Here is a 23249-nt window from a genome sequence, read left to right on the forward strand (position 1 = left end):
TCTCTTCAGATGCTTTCTACACCACCTGAAAACTCAGTAGTGCAAAGTTGCAACTTAGAGTAGGTTTCAAAGTTCATTTTTCTTAGTCAAAGCAATTTGTGCTAAAGCATTTGCTTACTGCTACTGGCTGGCTGAACAGAAAGGGGAAATCAGAACAGAAACCTGAAGTATCAGTGGGTTCACTTTTCAAAAGCACCTGCGTGCCTTGGGTGCAGAGCTGCCTCGAAAAACAACAGGACATCTGCACCCATGTCACATCATCGCTTCTGAGGAAGAATGCATGCCTGAGAGCTTGTTTCTTCACAATGCACTAATTCTATTTCTTTTACTGCTTTAAGATATTCAGAAATGTAAATGTATTGAAGTTAAGCATAGATGCCTAAACACAGCTTTGCAAGTTTGAAAATTCTAAGTATGATGATATAATTTTGATGATATAAAACATTTCTTGCAACAGCAAAACAAAGTGTCTGTTACAAGACTTCAAGAATGCTAAGTCTAAAACCAAGGAAAAATATGGAAAATGTGGAAAAATATGTCAGAAGTATTTAAAGTACTTTTATTTTTTGTTTTCCTTAACATTTTTCTAGTTTTACCTTTTTTCCCTCCATTGCTGTGTGCAAGAATCCACACAAAATACTTGGAAAAATATGTTCAAAAGGAAGGACTGAACTGGACATGCTGCAAGAATGGTCAAATAAAGAAAAAACAAAGCAAAACAAAAAGAAAAGAAAAGAAAAGCAGGTAAGAAAAAACAATAAATATTTTTTCTCTTTCAAGGACTTTAGTAATAATATTCAGCATGGCTTGTAACAGAAAATTTTCTGAGAAATATGATTTCTGTTCTTGGTGATTATTTTTAATAAACATGCTAAAATCTCACAGGAGGAATTAACAAATTACTTATAAATCAAGCAGTAAATTAAATTCTTGTCAATATATAAATGAATACAAACATGCCTAACATGTAGTTACATATAGAACTGTATCACCCCTCACCAGACTTCTTCAGTATCCCACAGTGACCCTAATTTTCAATTAAATTCCAGTTTTTTAACTTATAATTTGCTGCAATACCTGTGACCAGTTACGTTTCACAGGCTCCAGCCCAATTTCAAACTGGTTTGCTTTAGACCTTTGTAAGAGCGATACCACCCGCTGCTGATTTCTCACCCAGAGTTCAGAGATCCAGATTTGCTTTTGTTTCAATTCAAAACTTAAATTGAAATTTTGGCCCGTGGAAATGGCACCTTTTAATTCCCCTGGATTTGTACTGCATTTTGAAACACTTTGGCATAAAAGGCATTGTAAGAGTTTGGGTTTACAATATATTTTATTGCCTAAATAGCGAGATGGTTCCCATTTTTAACAGAGTAACACAGTGGAATGAGCATGGTGAAGCACCCATTAAGGCTCCAAGAGGAATCAAGTACTAAAAAACCTAAACATTCACTTGTTTTATTTTTCTGTTTCTTGGTTACATTTTCAAAGTGTGTCCACTACCACTCCCATTAACATCAGCAGGGGGCTTTTAAATAAGTCTTTACTCAGTGTTTCAAAAAACTGAGCTTCTCAGCGGAAGAAGTGAAGAGATCCCAATCCATCTCAGTACTTAAAGAAACAGAGCAGGACAGCAAAGAGAAAATCAAGTACAAGCAAGCACCTTAAAACATCTTTGAGGGTTACATTTGGACGCTGAACTAAAATGTCAAATTTTGAAATACACCAAACATAATTCAGAAAAGATAGCCTATTAGCTGGTTAGAAGCATGGCTAAAAATTCAGATCACATAAAATTAAATTAACTAAACCCTAATTTAGAAGTTGGGGCATTGTCTTTAACTCGGTAAATATGTTTCATGAGCCCAGACTCATAGGTAATGGTATGTTAACCAATTAGCCATAAGGATAATTGCTTTTTCCCTGCCCAGCAATCAAGCCTCTGAAACCGTGTATTCATGCTCACACTAAGGAGCCAGAGCTCCAGAACTAAGATCTCAGAAAAGACAAAATCTTTTAAGAGCTAGGCTTGGTTTAAAAGACAGAGATAGTAATTGTTATTTTCCATTGTAGTTAGAAAGCTACACTGCTTAAAAAAGAATCATGTCTCAGCAAATGCACTGTAGCAGCAATTTCTAGTGCTGCTGTAATTGAGGTTACATCCGCATTTTCACAATAAACCATCCCACCAGAAAATTTATTCTGTGTTGTAAGCTGACATAGAAGACCTGATACCAGGCACAAATCCTTCAGCAGCACGAATGTAGTTTGTATGATTGTTGGCTAGGAATTTGGAAGAAAAGGGAAAGCAAGAAGTCTTAACATGGAAACCAACAATTTAGGATTAACTAGTGTTCAAACAGAATATGCAGATACTTTTTAGGCACGGGTGGTTTATTTGTCCAAACTATCACATGTACAACTCCTGCTAAATGCAGAAATGATTTGCACAGGAAAAACCATCTTCAAGAAAGTTAAACCGACATCCTGCCTTCACTTTTACATTTGAGGAGAAACTCAGGCAAACAGTTTTCTTTCCAGACAGCAGAACCGGGCTTATTTGCCTGATCAGGAAACCACTTGAAGATAATTAACAGAACAATAAGCAAACCGCAAGCACAAATCCTTATGGCAACCGTAACTTACTACTTTTTATTTAAAACAATAATTGTATTTGTTACAGTGCTAGAATTTTACTTCTGCTTACATACATGCTTCTTTGTAAACCTCTGCAGATGGTACTATTTAAAGTGACTTTTAAGCCAGGGAAAAAAAAAAAAAAGGAGTTTAGTTGAATTTCCTGTTCTTAGAACAAAGTAATTCTTATAGTTTTCTAAAATACATCTTCGTATGTTAGAACTGAGTCAAGTGGCTTCACACCTGCTACCTGAAAAAGACTGAAAAGCCAAGATGTCGGAAATGTAGAAGAGCAGGTGAACAGGAGTTACTCACTTGAGGGATTTCTTAGGAAGGGCTGTACTTTGGGTCTGTTTTTTCATTCTATTGTATATTCTCACTCACCTGCTCTGGATACTTGCTTCCAACTATCTCTGCCACAGTGTTGAAGGAAGGGGAGTGTGGATAGGTCTTAGCCCCCATCTTCAGGTGCACAAGAATCTTAGTGCCCCGGGAAGACATCCGTGACATCATCTCAGCATCTTCCACAGAGATGCAAGCAGTGGGAATGCGAGGCACGTCAGGCTGGTAATTCTGCCACCCAGTATGTGGGCTGTGAGAAGAAAAAAAAATAACACAGCGTTGACAATTTAGCTCTGTAAATTATTATCATTATTATAAAATTATTAAAAATACTTTCACTGCCATTCCCAGCAGACTCTCAAAAAGGATATATTAACTATTTTTAAATAGACCTTTTGATAAAATACATCAAGTATTTTTATACTAACCAGAACATCTCCCTGTTACCATTCCACATGTCTGGAAAGCTATTGCGTGTCAGCTCTATTTAGGTCATTAGCATGTTTTGACATTGCATTAGTAAATGCTCTGATATCACTTTCCTTCACTGCTTTACCAGGAAGAAAAAAAATGAAAAGCCAGTAAGTGAACAGTTCATAAGAAGTGCATTTTTGCCCTGTGACAAGTAATGAAATTAAAATTCACTACTTCAGCTATTGCAACATCAGACAGGAGATTTATTTTGAAGAGCCCTAATATGAGAAACTTCAGGAAATATAACACAATGAGATCATAAAAAAAATGCACATTTATTTGTTCTCAGTACACTCCAGATTTCAATCACTACCTGTAGACCAAAAAGAATTAAAAAACTCAAACCAAACAAAACAATAACAAAAAAAATATCACTAGATATAAGGCTTCAGTGTCTTCCATTTAGGAATAGCTATGCCTTGTGGAAATAAAAAAAGAAAAAAAAGCAAACCAAAAACAATCACACAGTTCCTCTGACATTCACAGAGTGATATGGAGTGACTTATTCTTTCCTCTCAGAAAGCTGCAGATAATTTCATAACTATTTAAAATAATTATTTCTAGAGGCTTCTTCTACCACCACTGCACCCAGAGCTAACTGGAATGTGCAATTCCAGATCTGACATCACGATTGCTAAAAGGTAATAGACAAGGTTCTTAACAAGTTCCTTTCATGTTTGTTTGTTTGTTTCACATTTGGCCATTATTTACACATTTCTCATTTTATGGTGCTTCTGTTGAGATCTTTGGATCATGGGGTCATGTTGGGCTGGTGACCAGGTACTACTGGGTTCTGCAGGGACCCATCTTAGGGCCAGCGCTCTTCAATGTCTTCATAAATTACTTGGATGAAGGACTTGAGGGAATGACCACTGACACAAAATGGGAGGAGCTATTGACACTAATGAGGGCAGAGAGGCCCTGCAGAGGGATCTGGACAATTTGGAGAACTGGGCTATCATCAACCGCACAAAGTCCAACAACAGCAAGTGCTGGATTTTGAACCTGGGACACAGCAACTCTGTGTCGAGATGCTGGAAAGCAGCTCCGCAGAGAAGGATCTGGGGTTCTGGTTGACGGCAAGTTGAACATGAGCCAACAGTGTGTCCTGGCAGCCAAGAGGGCCAACCGTGTCCTGGGTGCATCCAGCACAGCATTGCCAGCCGGGCAGGGAGGTGATTGTCCCACTCTGCTCTGCACTGGTGCGGCCTCACCTGGAGCACTGGGTGCAGTCCTGGGCGCCAAACGATAAAAAGGATACAAAGCTACTGGAGAGTGTCCAGAAGAGGGCTATGGAGTTGGTGATGGCTTCAGAGGAGAAGCCGCGTGAGGAGCAGCTAAAGTCACTTGGTTTGTTCAGCCTGGAGAAGAGGAGACAGAGGGGAGACCTCATTGTGGCTACAGCTTCCTCACAAGGGGAGGAGGAGGGGCAGGCACTGATCTCTTCTCTCTGGAAACCAATGGTAGAACCCAAGAGAATGGCAGGAAGATGTGCCAGGGGAGGTTTAGGTTGGACATTAGGAAAAGGTTCTTCACCCAGAGGGTGGTGGAGCACTGGAACAGGCTCCTCAGGGAGGTGTCACAGCCCCAGGCCTGACAGTATTCAAGAAGAGACTGGACAACACCCTCAGACACATGGTGTGAACTGTGGGGTTTTCATATGCAGGGACAGGAGTTTGACTCGATGATCCTTTTGGGTCCCTTCCAACTCAGGACATTCTATGATTCTATGATCTAGAGGCTTCTTCAACATTCTTATGAATATGCTATTTGTTTATTTGTCTCAGTTACTAAATTCTGATTTCATCAGCAAAATTCCAGTGAATTAAGTTTCTGAAGGAAATCTCTAAAGCTAAATCATATCTTCACCTACATGTAACCCTATGAAGGGTTAGAGTTGAAGCTTTCAAACCAGACTACAGACATTATTCACATCAGCTGTTACAAGTTTTAAACTATTTATCCATGTATTAATAACAGAATTGCAGAATGGTTGAGGTTGGCAGGGGCCTCTGGAGCTCATCTGATCCAACCCCGTTCCCTGCTCAAGCAGGGCCACCCAGAGCCGCTTGCCCAGAATCATGTCCAATACATGAAAATCTTTACCTATGAGCCTACTTACTGTAGCAAACACCTATTTTTATACATTTAAACAAACAAACAAAAAAGGGAGATATCTAAGTCTTCTAAATTGGAAAAAAACCCACTTAATTCCTGGAGGAGATGTGGTGAAGAGGAATGGAGAAATCCACTTTGTAAGGATACAGATTAGGTAAAATGGGAGAGATTATTCAGTTCCATTTGTTTCAAATAATTAACCTTCTCAATAAGAACTCATATTGTAATCAATAACATAACCCCCAGAGTAGATATATATAAACGTTTATTCGAAAAGGAAATAGTAGAAATCAGTTAAAGAGGTCTTATGGGAGCTGCTTCAGAGTGTAGACCGATCTGTTTATTAGCTGGGAACAGTTTAGGAAGTTATTGATCCCAGTTGTTTAGGGCTGAACCTCATACAAAGGCTTGTGCCCCTTCTCCTCATCAGCTTTGCAGGTTGGGTGACCTTCAAAATAACAGAGTTACCCTGGTACTCAGAACCCATTGTCCCTGTAAAAAAAAAAAAAAAAAAAACAAACAAAAAAATCCCAACAACAACAAACCCAACAAGCAAACAAACAAAAAAACAACCAACCAACCAACCAACCAAACAGCCCCCTCACCCCCACTTTTAAACTGTGACAATTTGCTGCATCTGTTTACTATTTGAGTGTCCGGGGATATACCCAGCATGTTAACCAAAAACGTAAAATAACATCTGCGAAAAAGAAAAAAAAAAAGAGATATTATAATTTCATGTATTAATGTTCCAAAAAACCCCTACATTCAACAACTGAGGAGAAACAGTTTCTGCTCATTTTAAAATAAACCATTCACCTGTGTCTTCTGGCAAGAATATGTCTTAGTACTAACATACCCTGTACAAAGAACTGCAGCAATTCAAATTTTATCACCACCTGTATTGATTTCACTCCCCTTGTTATTTCCCCAATGCTCAACAAAAGAAACCCCTACAACTGTATTTTCTTCTCCAATATAAGCAGCAATTACATGTCTTTTGGATGTTCAATCCCAACGCTTTACCACAACTGTGAATAAAGCTGCTGACAACCCACTGAGACACATGCGTGCTTACACACCTCAAATGAATGAAGGTTTGCATGTACAAAACTTACACTTGTTAGCCCAAAAGATAAACCTTGAAGTTACCCGTTAGTCTTGCCATTTTTATGCTCAAACCACTGTTTTGCCAAGATTATAACAGTAAAATTAACTACCCAAATTAAGACATTTTAGTACAGGCAAGCAGAGGCAGCGACTATTCAGATGATGCCAGGACCTGAAGGGAATGGATGACTGTCTAAATGATTGCTACAAAAAGGGAAATGGGCCCTAAGCGTCATCAGTACAAAAGCACAAGGCGATATCCCAGTCCTGTATATCCGTAATGCTGCAAGATGAACCCACGTAGAAAACATTTGCAGCAGACACTAAGCATCCGGGGATATAACTGATTAAAGTTTACACGCATGCAAGACATGTCATGTGTGAAGTACATCTAGACAATAAATTCCTTAATAAAGTGTCAAAGAGCACATAAAAAAAATTTGAAGTTAATTAAGCGCCTTTTATCCAAAGATAACCAAAACCTGGAAAAGCTGCTGACCATATGGCAAGACCCGAGCAAGAATTAACTAAACAAAATGGAAAAGAAATTACTAGCAGACTCTGTGTGTAACAGATTAAGATGGAGAGAAGTGGTCCTGAGTTTGGCTCAAAACAGGGCAAAGAGGATGTGGTTCAGGAGAAATAATTTTGGTACTGGTGGGCAAGGAAGACTTTTTTTCACTGAGTCTGAACAAGTGTGACTTTGTGGCTATTCTTTCTAAAGAAAACGGATTTTGCTAAAGAAAAAAGAAAAATTTGACTTGCAGTTACCATTCCCTGCCCCTTGAAAAAGAAAAGAAATAAATACATCACATAAAACCAGTTAGGGAGATCACAAAGCAACCCTGACTCAGAATCAGCATTTGTCTTTGCCACACTGGTACCCATAGGCGAGCAAGGTGCAGCTCTGGAATCTCCCACCCGCACCTGGGAGCAACATCGGCTCCTGCTGCTTCCAGCCCACACTCCGTCTGAAAAAGTTGTCATCCAGCAAAGCCTGCGTTCATTTTACAAAACTTCAAAGGTAAGTAGGCCATTTAATATCTAACATACTCTTACTCCAACACCGCAGTTTGGTGTTGGAGAGGGTGTGGGTGGTTCTTTTATTATTATTCTATTTAACAAAAGCACATGTTCTGATTTTACATCTACCTCATCTCCATATTTAGACTACTCAAAAAATTGAACACCTCTAGCTAGATTAATCCTTTATAAACTTATTAATGTTAATAAAAACTCATCATCATTTGGTCTTGACATCCTTGTTCAAGAGCTGACAAGATTCAGATAAATAAAGTGGTTGGTTTTTGCTTTTGAAAAACCCCTAGATGCCACATCTTGGAAAGTACTTAACAGAAGTATCACAATCTGAATAACAAAGCAGAGGAAAGGCTACAAAAATGAAGCATTCTCTCTGTTAGAAGCACACATCAAATGACGAGTAAGAAACAGATGTGGCTTACATCTTACAGAAAAGTGTAAAGGAAGAATAAAAAAGTCAACAGGCATCTAATTAGTTTCTCCTCTGAGTAAAACAATCAAATGTGGAGAAACTAAAAGGTGTGGATGAAAAGATGAGCTGCTGTCGTCAGCTCAGCTTTAACTCTTGGTCCTGTGGTAGCTGACCTTGCATGCTTCATTGCTTAGTTCCTGGACTACCAACCCTTATCTCAAAGATAAGTTAAAATGCCCAAGGACAAATAAACTAAGAACCAGTGCTTCAAGCTAAACTGGATGCTCTGATGGAAAACACATCTCAAGTTGAAGCATCAGGCAAAGATAGCAACCTCCTAAAGGGAGAAGTCAGCATGATATTACAAGAACTCTAATATGACTAAAAAACCAAACCAAAACAACAATAAAAAACCCCAAACAAAACAAAAAACAACAACAAACAAACAAGAAAGCCCAATATACCACACAAAACTTGATTATATGAAGGCTTACAAAGATCTACTTCAGCCATAATATGTATACACACCCCACCCCCAATGCACAAGTCTTCATACCAACTTCATAAAGCAATCTAGGGCTGGGAGATAAAACAATACTGTTATCTAAATATATTTAGTTTATTCAATCAGCCAAACACATTATGAGACTGTGATTACATACATGACCACCTATTTTTTACAGGACCTGGTCATATCGACTATACTAACCACATGTAAGCTAAATATTCATACCAGGTCAGCTGGTTTGTTATTATTGACTTAAATCATAAAATACATTCCTGAATGGAACCATGACTATATTAATCACTAGCTATAGCCATACCAAGACCACAGCCTTAACTCTTGGCAATAGGTTTGCATCCTCCTCATAATTTAGTTCCAGTTCTCCACTTGTATATTCTAAAGAACACAGAAAATTCCCTCACATACAAAGCTTTACTCTTTGAAGGAGTGATGGAACATACTGTTGCAAAATAAAAGGGAAACTATACACCTTGATCTCACATTTAGCTACAGAGAATAGCTACTCATGAGTGCCTCGTTTCTGTATCTTTCTCTTCATCAAGAACAGTATGGCAAGGGCTGAACTTCATTCAAGTAAATCCCCTTTTACAGCACCATAAAGTCCTTAGAAAACAGAACTTGCCCTTGTGCGCACTCAGACTGTGTAGATACTTTCAAGATTTTCATCACTATCTGGACAGAGAAGCCAAACTGAAACAGAATTAGTAAAAATGTCAAAAGCATTGTTAATCCTCTCAGGAGAACTAAGTCCTTAAAAATAAAATCAAGACCATTCTCCATTTACAGCCACTTGGCAAAATATAAAATAAATAAATTCACAGCCTAATTTTGCGTCTTTGTCATCATTTGTCCCAAGATTTCTTGCATTGTTTGCTTCTTGTATTGATTTTGTATGATTTCATTTGTTGATTTACACTAAGCTGAAATAATAGTAAGACTGGTAAAATTGGAACAAAATATGAATATGCACAGAAAATTTTAAGAAACTAAGGAGAAAAAATGTGATGTGGTCCAAATATGGAATTAAATAATATAGCAGTCTGTTACTGAGGCTAGAATATATGGAGTCTAGTTATGCAGTCTCTTCCATATTACTATGTATCAATCCTCAATTGATGTAGCATCTGCACAAGCCTAATGAAGTGTAAGAGAGACTTCAAAAATTATTTGCCTTACCAAGGAAAACTCCCTTTGAAAAGGTGTGTGGCATTAGTCTTACCACATGGACTCCATTTAAATTAACATCTAGAAAACTGTATCTGATCAGTGCTAGGTACTCATTAAAACTGGGCTTTACCAAACAAGCATAATAGCTTTGACATATGTGCTAGGCTACAGAATGCAACTAACATGTACATGTTTGTATTTAATTATAATATTCAGTACCACACACACCAAGGGAATCAATTCTGTGATAACCACAGAAGTTTTTTCAAAAATAGCGTAGATTAGATTTGGTTTGTCAAACAAGAAGCAGAAAACAACTGTGAATGGTAAAATGATCAAATGAAGCAAGTCCAATGAATCCCACCCCGGGACTATCCAACTGCTGGGAAAGCAGGAAAGTCAGCACAGTCCTTTCCAAACGTCTGTAGGAAACAGAGGTTTGCATCAGCTGCGCTTCCACTGAAAAATAAACTTTCTGTATCTTACAGACATGAGGATGAGTCTCCAGCAGCTGACAATACCTTGAGGGAACCAGTTAAGCCATACACATGTTTGGCCTCCTCCTGTCCGTACGAACAACCAAGCTCCCTCCACCTGTGTTTACATGCGGGCTGGTGGGAACGCAGCTGTCCGCTGCACGCTGCCATAGGTGCCTTAACACAGGGCTCCTGCAGGGAACACCAGCGACAATCCTCATCGCCCGCAGCTGCAAGGCTTCTGGCTCCATGGGGTTTCTTTCTGTCTTTTTTCTCCAACTCCTGGCTTCTCAGCCTATTGAGCAGTGACCCCTCTAACAGCAGAGACTAGTGAGCACACAGGACAAGGTTAAAAAAACCTCACTGGAAACAGATGTTATATTTTATACCTACAGGAAGGATACAAATAAATGCAAAGGGAAAAAAAAAGTATTTATTTGGAAAGCAGAGACAAAGAAGCATCACAGGCCTAACACTACACAAGCAAACTAAATAACAGCTAGCTGTCTAGAATACTGATATGGCCTTCGTACCTCCTCCATTTAATGACACTTGCTATTATTGATAATTAATTCTTACATTAAAATTATCAGGCACCAGAGCTCTCAGGGTAGGATCAATCACTGTATGAGTGCTTCCAAGTCTCTGCATCACTGCAGACAGTAAGTAGTGGGAAGGTCAGGCTCTCCCATACACAGGCATGTACATTAAGTTACACCAGAAAGTTGAGCCTCCTCTGCTGTGGAATACAATATATTACAGGACAGCACAGGGAGGTTCCTCCTCCTTTCAAAAGATGGTCATGGTACAGGGTAACACACAGGCAACACTTCCAGTGAGCTGAAGGAAAAGTGTAGGGATGGGGGATACTGGTCTCACCCACCATAAAACTTATTCCTTTTAATCAGCTGACCAGGGAGGTAAAGAGAGGGGAAGAGAAGTCTGAAAGGAGTCAGAGGAAAGTTTCAAACTCACAGAAGAGGGTGTGGATGGAGTTTTTCCTCTTCTTCCCTTCCTTTTCCATGCCACACACCCTTCAGAGCAGCGTATCGTAACAAACATACCTTAAACCCAAACATATTTAGGCATAGCTTTTCCCTACAACAGGCTGGGGCAATGCAAACAAAGCTGCATGGAGATACATTTTTAAAGTGTAAAAAGTAAGGCTTAAAGGTCAAAAGGAATACAAGGGTAGTCTAGGAAAAAAAAAAAATCAAACAAACACAAGGAATGGAAATGACAGAGGGGAAAGAACAGTATCTTAGCACCAAAAGCAACTATGTACATGTTTAAAAGAAGAGAGAGCTTTTAAAAGTGAAAAAGAGACAGTAGAATAACTTCGGTATTATCACCATAGATAGCATGGAAGTAAATTCCCAGAGTGAAACAGAAGAGGAAACAGAGAAATCTAGTCATCTTTTCTGCTGTTTGTGAGTATAACCCTGTTTCCACTGAAAATCAGTGGCAAATCTTCTATTAACTTTAACAGAAGGGAAAAAAAAAAAAAAAAAGAAAAAGAAAGAAAAAAAAAAGCTTTAACAACTGACTGGCTATGAGAAGAGCAAAGGATCTGACTGGATTCAGTCTCAAGCAGTGAGCAAACCAAAAGCCACTGCAAGACACTTCCCTGAGTGAGCCTCTATATTCTCTGAAGAAAACTGAAACTCTGAAACATCCTCACTACATAAATGCTTCTTTTACTCCCACAGATCTAATTTCTCTAGAATAATAAACTCCTTTTTGATGTTCTATTAAATCATCCAACATTTTCGCTGTTCAAGTAAAAGAAAAACAATTTCAGGTCAAGAGAATAAAAAGTATGTTAGTAAAAATAATACAGAGGTCGTACCAGTTAGTTTTCCCCTCAAGTGAGAAATTTTAGTAGTGTAACAGGAAAAGAACTATTTTAACATCACCTGATCATTATATTTGCCTATCTAGTTCACATATTATACAATGACACTCACACAATGTGAAATGCAATGTAAATGCTTAAATGATATGGATACTTTACCTGTTACTGTATTACACTAATTTGCTAAAGTCATTATAAAAAAAATATTGTATGTTTTATTTTCAAAATTCAGGTAAGTCTTGTCTGTTGCTTCAAAGTTACAGATATACCCTCAATTTTTCTGTCTCAAACTTGACACAGTGTCAACAGGAAAGTTTCTTTTAGCAACAGAATATATTTTAAAAACATATTATAACATTGTAATAACTCCTGTAAAATTGAGCAGCACAGCAAAATGTCATGCCAAGTGTAAACATTCTTTGCCCAGCTGCATTTGTTGATTGTGGCGGCTTCTCCCAAAAGCTTCATAATCTGCATCAGATGGAATACAAAATGTCCCAATAGATACATATTTTCTCTGAACAACTCCTTTCCTGGCAATTTGCATTGTGTTTGGGAAATGAAGAGTGTCAGGCTGAAAAGAAAAAAGTCTTTCCAGTGCAAACCATGGTTGGGAGAATGATTGAATCAGTTCTGGGGATCTTCCCGTGCTGCTGGTTTCTTTGAGAGCACACAGGAAGAACACTCAGCACATAGCAGCTGCCAGGAAGAAATGAATGAACATAGGGATTTCCTGAGAAAATACTTATCTCTTGAGAATTCAAGCCATTTTCCTTCCTCAAAAGGGAAAGAGAAATTGCTGTCAAATGGCAACACTTTTTCATTGTTTCATTTTAGCTATCAAGTTTGTTGTGCTCTTCAATACACAATGTATACTCATACTATCTTGCTTATTGTTTGAAGGCTTGTGCTCTTGTTATTTAATTCTGGAGATATCCTGATTCCTTCAGTATCTGCTGAAGGGGAGAGAAAAGCTTATTCTCAATCCCACTCTTACATTTTATGGATTTCTTTAATATCTAATAAAGAGTGCCTAGGAGAGTCTCTGCTGGAAGAGAAACTGCCTGAAACAATACAATTTTCTTTCGTTTTCATAAGTTCATCCATGATGCTTCAGAAAATGTTGGGAAAGAAGGTAGCAATTGGAGACTTTTGTTGGAATGTACAATAATGATCATTACTTTATAGTATGTACATAAATTTAAATACACAAATGCTTTTGGACTTTAACCAAGAGATATGGGCACACAGACAGTCAGATCAGATGAATTGTGGTGGTGGAAAAGGTGAAGTGGATTTAGGGACACGACAAGATTCCAGACTACCTGAAAAGTGACAGCCATGGGAACACCATGGCTCTCCAAGCTCACCTCCAGTAGCTCCAGGAGAAGAGGGCTATCAGAGGCATCATGGGCTTCCTCACTTCCTCCTCACCTAGCTCTCCTGAGTGTCACCCTTCTGCCCAGACAGCCACCACGAGGAAGGGCATCCAGCGAGTCACCTGCACTCACAGCCCCATGCACACACACCCCACAGCCTTAGAGCTCAAGATACGAAAGCACTGAAGCCCACTCAGTGCAACACTGCAAGACAGAATTAAGTGTGAATTCTCTTCCCAGTGTTCAAATGCTAACTAGGAATGATTTTTCTCCCTGAAGAACACCAGGCAGGAAAATTATCTTTCTGATTGTTAATGATTAATGTTAACACTGAGACCACATATATAACATCATGAATAATATAAATAGAAAAATCTGTTAAAAAATGTATCTACTTAGAAAGTAGTGTAACATATAATTTAAGAAGTAGAACTGTGTTTTATAACCTAATAAGCACAGGCTGAATTAACTTGCAGCTGTCAAGAGAAAATTTGTTTTTATTAAATGCTCTGTACTACACTTCTGTGTAAGCATAGTGGAGTTACTTAAATTATTCACTGGAAATGGTACTTATTTCAAATCTAGCTTGTCTATAAACAGATACTGAATTCTACACAACTCTGAATGTCTGCAGTCCATAACTATTTATCATGTAGTTTAAAGTGGTTGTTCTGTAAGTGCAGCCCAAAGAGCACTTGCAGCTTGCAAAGCCTTTGTACACTCTGTCCTCAAAGTGACCTTTTAATAGTTTCATCTACATGAAGATAAAGTTTCACTGACCTGCAGGTGAATCTTGCAATGCAGCCCATGCACTATTATGAACAAAACCCCTGGTTTAACAGGAGTTCACCTGCAACAAACAGTTGACGGTTGACATGCCCCATGGTACACCGCAAATCACATAGGATCACTTCTTGCTGCCAGAGCTATGAAACTACTGAGTGGTCTGGCTGTAAAAATGCTGATAAAACATAATCTTCCTTGGAAATCTGTGATTTGTCAAACATTTGGGTATGCTGGACACACCCAGGATCATCCTTCTGAAACCCTAACAGCCAGGCTGTCCAGCTCACAAGCTCCGCTCCCTGCTAACCCCATAACAAACTTCTGAAAAACTCGGGTGGAAGTGAAAAAATAGTGTATTTGTGGTTAGAATTTCTCAGCCACAAACATACTGGGACTAAAATCTCTTCAAGCCTCACAGATACTTTCTCTAATACCCCACACTTACCCAAGCATACCAAACTGACTTGAGTGCTTTGAAAACCCATTATATTTTCTTTAATCATCTGGATTGAGATAAGAGTAACAACACCCTTTCTATACCTCTTCTGTTTATGCAGATATACAGCCAAGTGCATGGCATGATGAGCTGACACTGGTCTATGCATTTAAAATTGTTCTTTTTAAAAATCTTGTATTTAAAATATGACCAATTACACTATCTGTTTCAATTTAGACACCTTATGGGGCAGAACCTCAGGGAAACAAACTGCATTTTCCTTTCTCAGGAAACTCCTATGGACAAGCAGTACCTGGAAGTCTGATGCTTTACAATGGTGTTCTCCAGTTCCTTGTCATCTTTTCACACTTGCCTGGGTTCTGCCATCTTTTCACTAACTCTTAAGTCTTTCTACTAAATAACACTGAAATATCCAAAGAGCCAAAGGTACTAACCTATTTGGGAAAGGGTTAAAGGAATCCATCAGTGATTGTCACTGAGGAGTACCATACAGAGATTTACATGACTAAAACCTAATTTTAGACACTGAAAAACAGTTATGCTTCTAAAATAATAAATTGCAGCTGCATTTATTATTCTAAGTAGCTCTGCTAAAGTTTTCTCATGGGTATGCCTATTCACATTGCATTTCTGGCAAGACTGAAATGTTAGCATTCTCTCAAACACTGTAGCATGCCATTTCTGTTTTCCTAGATTGTTAGCATTATCAACTAAGTGAAGGAAGATGGGAAAAAAACAACCAACCAACCAAAGCACATCGTTCGGTGGAGTTACAGTCCTGGACGGTCTCTCAGAGGAACCCAGCAGCCAAGGATTCTGGACTCCAGGTGCTGGCTGCATCTGGACAGTGTTGAATCCCTGCTCAAGCTCTTTGGACTTGAGCACAAATGTAGATCCTTTTAATATCCTTTCTGGAGATATGGAGTGTGTACTCAAGCTGCCTGGTCCCTTCACAGTCTTCCTAGCTGTCCCATGTCCCCCCAGCAGCAACTGCAGCGTTCTCAGAGCTGGCAGCTGGGAGCCCTGAAAGGTGTTGGTTCCTTCTTTGGAGACCGCAGGGAGAGAAACTCAGAAAGAGATGCAGACCTTCTTTAAAGAACAATCACAGTCTACTCCCTGAAAAGGCACAAGCAATACACAGATTACAGAAGAATGGCTAAAACCTGCCTTAAGTCCTACCTGTGAGCTCACTCTTTCCAAACCTCAGACTTTTAGCAAAATCACATTTGAATCCCAGGACCTGATTTCTAATGTTTGTGTTGTTCTTGATGATGAAGCACTTTTATTAGAGAAAAAACCTTGTACTTTCATGAAATTTCAGCTCCTTCATGCTCTTTTCAGTGGCTTCGACACTTGTTGTTACTAATGGAACTTAAGTTGTAACTAATGGAACTTAAGTTGTTACTAATGGAACTTAAAATCCAAATCTTTGGAGCTACAATCAACCTTTTAAAAATATTTACACTTGAAAATACAGTATTCCAAGGTAACGACCTGTATTCTCTGTCATTCACCTGCCGCCAGAGCCTTCCCTTTCAATCTGAAATCTCAGTCTAGCAGAAGTTAACAATCAAACACACTACATTTTATTTCATAATAAAAACCCATGGTTATATAATGCATCATTAATCAGCAACAGCCACCCACTGTTACGTAATAATACAACTGCTACTTGTTTTTGGCTCAGGCAAATTATTGCAGAATCTACTATTGGCTACCTAATCACAGTTTAGAAGAGTTGACTTTTAATGCTGTCTTCTTTACAGTAAACAATGTACAAATGTTACGTTAAATTAAATTGAAAAAGTATTAGTACTGCAGGCAAAAAGGGAGAAAAATTACCATGAGCTACTCAAGATCCAATGGGGACACAAAGTAGAGTGATGAATGGAATTTCAAAATCCCTTTTTTTAGTCAATTCACATTATTACTCTCCCTCATCTGACAAACGTATCCGTTGTTGTCCTGTGCACAAATGTCTAGAATCAATCTGGATTTTCCAGAGCTAAATGGTACAATAGTGTCAATATCTCCTGTTGAGGTATATTTTGTGTGCTTCAGTCACCAGCAAACTAACGTCATGAAAATCCAGCAGAAATAAGTAAATCAGAAACTATGTGATTCCTTTCTTATTCATAGAATAAATGTTCTTTTGTGATCACAGTAGGTTAAAAATTCAGGAACTGAAGTCAAACCCCTCTCTGTTTCACAGAGTAGTTGCAATATTCATATTAGACAGACAATGCAGAAGTACTGCAGACAGTGATCAGGAAAGCAACGTAATAGTGAAACAGTTTAGCAGAAGTCACACACCACACTTACCTATCCAGCTAATGACATATGGGAATGATCTACAAATATCAAACCACAGGTCAGACTTAAAAAGGAAAGCTGGAAGAGAACAAAGTTATAGCTTTAGGTTTGCACCATCCCTCTAAATATAGAAACAAAATGAGAGAAAGTATAAGGTGCCTGAAGGAGAGGACAACAGGCAAGTAATCAAAGGTGGCATCACTGGCAGAGCAGAGACAGGAGCTGGCACCTCTCATTTAATAAAACAGATGGAGAAGAATTTTCACCATTTAGCCCTACCCTGCAGGCAAGACCAAAGGATTAGTATTTGATGCAACAAGATGGACACAATAAGAGAGAGGCTCAGGTGACTGATGGGATTTGAAGGGGAAAACAAAGCTGGAGAAAAGGATTAAAGTAATTGGAATGGTTGCACTTACAAGGCACAAGGCATTACTTCTACAGGGAAGAGCCTTTTATTACTGTGGGCCATCAGCATCAGTCTACATTTAGCAAACAATTCTAAACAACAATAGGAATAATTGGTTCTGACTTCCTAAAAGCAGAAGTCAAAATTTGTGTACCACAAATAAGGGATTTCATCATACGAACAGGTTTATTTCATCACACTTCATTGCCTGACATACACTGTAGTAAAGCTAACACAGCAGAGTGAGGCCATCCTACGTGAAGACAACCTTCAATGAAATAACACAGAAATATCCTACCATATGGAAAAGCCACAAGCAAGACTGTGGGAAGTGGAAGAACCAGTAAAAAAGAGAGACCCCCTGTCTCCTGAAAAACAATGCAAGCATTCTTGAAAAGAGAAATCATAATATGCTGGAGCAAGCCATATAAGTTTGCTCACATGTTTAAGAAAACAAGGTAAAACAAAATGAGGAATTAGCATGTCCAAATTCATCGCATGCCTGAGGCATAAACCAGAGAGATTGTGGATATTAACAGTTTAGTAGCATATTTAGTATATTTTAAAAATGCTACCTATATTTGTCTGCCTGTTTGTTTTACATGACAAGTAAAAGGTTACATTTTATTGTATGCATGAGACAGATTCTGAAGCACACAAATCCAGCCAGAGTCCCTATGTAAACCTGTGTTCACTTCTGGAGATCAGCAGTAAACCCTGAAAAGAATACTTCAGATGTTTAACAGCAGATACAATATGTTTCATAAATAAAACTCTAATATATACATGCTAAAACTGTTCTGTAATATTCAGAAATTCTGGAATATTTAGATAATTTTAGTAATATCATCAGATTAATAACAATACCAAATAGAGTCTGAAAAAGTATCTTGAATAATAAAAGAAGTAGAAACAGTACTCTGTAGGAAGTACAAACTGGAAAACCAGTTATAAGACATGAAAATAATAAAATTGGATAGGCAGGCTAAATCTATACATTAGACCTCTGTACAAGCTGTTTCAGCGTTGCTTGGACCAAAATCAAAAAGTAAGCTGCTGTGTAACTTGAAATTCATGGAGTTAATCCTATAATCATCAAGAAACAGCGCCTTTACTGTCTCTCTTTTCTCTCTCTCTCTCCTTTTTTTTTTTTTTTTTTAAATATGAAAAGGAGGATATTAGGTTAAGATTCCCCAAACAGCAATTCTGTACCATTCTGGCACAATCGTTCTGGCACTATTTAATCTTTTCCAGTTGTCTGGAGCCATGTGCTTGTGTGCTCTGGAGATGAACAGTCCAGATAAAGTCTTCAGTGCTGTGCTTATACAGAGAAAACACAGAGAATTACAGAGAAATAAAATGACAGTTCACATATTCTGCAGATCTTATTAGCAGCTGAAAATAAGTACACCATTGTGAAAATAATTTATTGGCATTATATTACTCAGATCTCTCTCTATAATCTTTATCTGCATTTTTTGTTGTCAGATTTGCCTTCAACCCTCTACATTTATGGTCACCACATAATAGCGAGACACTCATCAGTGTAATCAAGCAAAGTGAATATTGTGAGAACATGAAAACAGAACCTGCAATTGATGGATCAAGACATTACAATCATGTCAGATTGTTCTGAACTTGCTAACAGGGCTTTTGTAGGCACGGCAGCTCACACAGACTCAAGGGGCTGGCAGCATCGAAGAAAGCCGGAGCTGATTAAGGCAAAACAGGAAATCACAGAAAGCTGCTAAAGTTCCCGGTGCTCAACCCACTGCAAGCACAGCTGTAACTCCTTAAAGATCAGTACAAGAAACCCAAGACTTGGCAGTTTTATACGCTCAAGATCTTTATATACATGAACCAGTAATTCAAAGGCAGAATAAAACTGTTCCAGAATATTACCAAATCTAATCAGTAGGTGCTCATGGTACCTGAATGAGAGCGGAGTTAACACGTTATTCATGCTATGGCTGGCCATCTAGCCACCAACAAAACGCATGAGTCGGTGATGTCAGGAGAGTGGGTGACCCAGAAGAGAATTAAAAAAACAACTTGAATGCTATATTGAGAAAGATTTGCCTTGGGAAGATACTGGTGAGGAAGCAAGAACATCAAAAGGACCTTCATCCTCACAGCACCTTTGTCTGTTGACAAAGATTTTACTAGTTCTTTATCTGCCTCTACCAAATTTAGATGACATTGCCTGTATAACTAGAAGCTAAATGGATGAAACTGTTCCCAATTACATGAACGTAGTCGTGAACAAGAGTAGCCCAAACTAGGAGGAGGTAGAGGAAGCCCTTGCTAGTCTCATCAGGATTTTCCTAACTTTGTAAGAAAACAAAAATGCCAGATGTATGAAATTACCCAGAGGTTTCAGGTGTCACATCAAGCCCTGTCTACTGGAAAAACACAGTTACGCAGTTCAAAGCAAAAAGAGGCAAAAAGTTTGGCAAAAGCCAAAGAGAAACTGGGACTTAAGAAACATCATCTACAGATTTCTCACTATTTTGAAGTTACTTGAAGTTTAACTCCTTAATAACTGCTCAAATAGCAAGAATCCACTGTACAATATGATCACCTCCTGAAGCTCCATTTCTTCTAAGGACATGTAAATTCTCTTGCTGACAGCTACAATTTGCCCAAAAGTGCGTGCAAGGACTCCACTGTAGAATGCAGTCTGTCATGTTGGCCTTCAGGGAATGTAGGAAGCAAAGGAAAAAGTAATGAATTGTCAGTCAAAAACATATATAGACATCCTGGAGGGAAGGCCCCTAAATGCAGAGCTAGAAAATAAATCCTACAGCACACCACCAATTTATACATCTGAGGGCAGCAAGACAACATGCATTGTGCTATGAAACATAACTAGAATCTTCCATGAGCTCATCAGAGACTTACAAAACATGGTCTGCTCTTATTTCCTCTCGTTACGCCACGGACAAGGGTTTTATCCTTGTTTCCTGGTCCCTCAGTAGAACAGAGGACAATATTGATGTATCCTATTGCCACAGGAGATTGCCTGAGGGCAGTCTCTCATTGAGAAGCTTCTTGTGAACAGTTCATTCTGCTGTATTAATCCCGTAAGTGAAAAGTTTTTACAAATAATCACTGGTACTTCCCAATTTCTTCAGTCATGCTGCAGCACTAGTGTTACATCACTACAGTCATCACCAGCTTCCTGCTGCCTTTATGCCTCTCACATTCCCCCAGCCTGTGCAAATGGACAGAAGATGCTGCCTACTCAGGAGGAGACTTTTTGTATAAAAATTTTCCAGTGTCAAAAGTGAGCACGTACATTATCAAACAGAGGAGAATGAGGTCCATCAATTTTCCAGTTCCCTCAGAGATCAATTCTAACCTACCTTAACCACAACTACATTTTCCTCCCTACTGAAATTAAATAACTCTTCAACATATGCATTCACCACTTCACCCTGTGCACATAAAGCTCACATGCGAGGGAGGAAAAAATACACTTTAAAAACACAAGGCAATAATAAGAACAGGTATTCTGTCACTGGAAGATGGTAATGAGCAAGGAAAGTTTCTTGAGTAAATAAATAAACGCATCAGATCCACACATAATATAGGCAAACTCTTTATTTTCCATACTTCCAACAAGAGCTAGTACCCTGGAAGCAGGAGTGGTGGCACTGCTCACAGTAGTATGCACCAGGACCAGAGAACATAACATTACAAGCAATCAAGGAAAATTCCAGATACCAGCTTAGCACTGTCACGTGAAATGGGAAAAAAAAAAAAAAAAAAAAAGATAAATATAGAATATTTTTTTCCTCAAGGAATATAAAAATAGCCTACTTTTACACTCAGAGAACTGTCTTGTGTCCCAGACATCCTTTGAAAAACATTATTTCTGGAAACTTAACCCAGTAACTTTCTCCGTTCAAAACAGATGTTCTCAGTGTTTTTTCTTGACAAAAAAGCAATCTGGTTTAGCCATTCCTCTGAAAAAGTTTTCAATAATAATAATAATAACGCTTGATTTTATGTACATCTTAGCATCAAGGAGGCCTACTTGGCTGACATGCAGTGAATATCCCCAAGTTTGTCTTCCCTGACTCACAGAAATCCTTGCCTCTGACCCTGCGCTCCTTCTTGGAATGGCCATTTGATAATCAAGAGCCATAGCTTGCACTGGTGAAGTGAATCACTGTAATCACAGAGGGCACATCTCTGGCTCCTCCCATTCTATTACACCATAAACAGTCTAAATCATTATACAGATGACATGACTTTCTCAAAGGTCTCATGCGGTATGTCCATTTTAGTCTGAATAAAGAACAAGCTTTTGAAGTGAACCTCCCAAAATCCTTGCTTGCCTGATCACAGAGCAGTCTCCAAGCAGCTGTGCTAGATTTCTTTCTGGTGAAACTAAACCAGAAGCTGTGCTCAATAAATGCACCTAGACTGGCCCAACTGCTAACACATGCTCAGTCTCAGCTGTTGCCCCTAAATCTTTATTTGCAGGTTGTTATTTTTTAAGTGATTCTTACTTTAATTAAATCATCAGGTGGAAAAACTTCATTGCAACACAAGGATTTTTGTTCTGAAAGATGTAAAAATGATTTGCAATTAGAAGAGGAAAAATTTGGACAACCAGTAAAATGTTTTCCCTGATCTCATAAGAACAAGACACAAGATTATTTCATTTGCCATTAAACAAGGAAGCAGGTTTACTGATGGACTAAAATACATCCCACCCCTGCAGACTTAAGAGCCCAAGGCTAGCTTAATTAGATGGAAAGAAAAAATTGAGAGGACTGAACAGAACTGTAGGAAATTCACTCATATACTACATGCGCTAACAGGCCGAAAGCCAGAGTAACCGCAAATTCCTAAACTGACACAGCACTTGGAGAGGGGAACCAAAATTCATCCGGGGCACTGTCAGCTCAGGCACACTAAGCCTGTACACGAGGCCAGAGGTGTTACATGTCGGCTTCTCTCCAGCTACACATCCTGCGAGCATCAGCCAGGCTGAACATGGCCGGGTACACGAGAGGCTGCACGGCTTCAGCAGCCCCGAAAATCACATAACCACCAGGGTCCTATGGACAAACCTGGAAAAGGTGCGTAGGAGTGTTGGGTAAAAAGAAAGAACTCAAATAAAAACTAATTATACAAAACCACCTACTTCATTTTGTACATATAAACCAATTTCATTCTTTTCCTTTCAACAGGTGCCAGAGGTAGTGAACAGTCTTAGTTAAACTCAAACGCCTGAGGAAAGCTATTTTTTTTCACTTGAGCAGCAATCTGGATGGCCAGTCCCATGCTACAACAAACGGTGTTACTGAAGAAAAAGTGATCACAAACCTAACTCCTATTTTGTGCTATCATAGGCTCGCTTGTTCACAGCAATTGCTTTGCTTATTAAATAACCAAAATTAAAGAAGACAGTAAATGTGGTTAGCTGAAGAGCTCCTTAAATTATTTTAGGATGTAGGTTAAGTTTTAGAAATTGGCACACAGGTCAAGATTTTTTGGCTGAAAATAACAGTTGGTGGTCCAGGTCATTTAATGGGCAAAAGGGGCAGCTTTCTAGGGCCAAGTGACCTGTCTCACCCACTTGACTCCCAGCCTATGGTATACCAAAGGGAACAGAGATCTGCTTAGCTAGATCACAGAGTGATAGAGATGCTCAGGGACCTGACCTATAGCTCATGATCCGACTGGGCTCAGGTCACATTGAGTCCCATATTACCAGAGAACTGCTCTCATGC

The 23249-nt window shown here is 38.8% G+C and overlaps 1 protein-coding gene across 1 annotated transcript in view; it reads right to left on the minus strand.

The window, feature by feature from the left end:
* Positions 1–23249, minus strand: part of CPQ (carboxypeptidase Q) — a 159277-nt gene that overhangs the window by 97860 nt on the left and 38168 nt on the right. Inside the window, exon 4 of the mRNA XM_065831608.2 lies at positions 3022–3229. Coding sequence (XP_065687680.1) covers positions 3022–3229 — 208 coding nt within the window. The remainder of the gene's footprint in view (positions 1–3021; positions 3230–23249) is intronic.

The sequence above is a fragment of the Patagioenas fasciata genome, chromosome 2 (genome assembly GCF_037038585.1).
Source record: "Patagioenas fasciata isolate bPatFas1 chromosome 2, bPatFas1.hap1, whole genome shotgun sequence".
NCBI lineage: Eukaryota > Metazoa > Chordata > Aves > Columbiformes > Columbidae > Patagioenas > Patagioenas fasciata.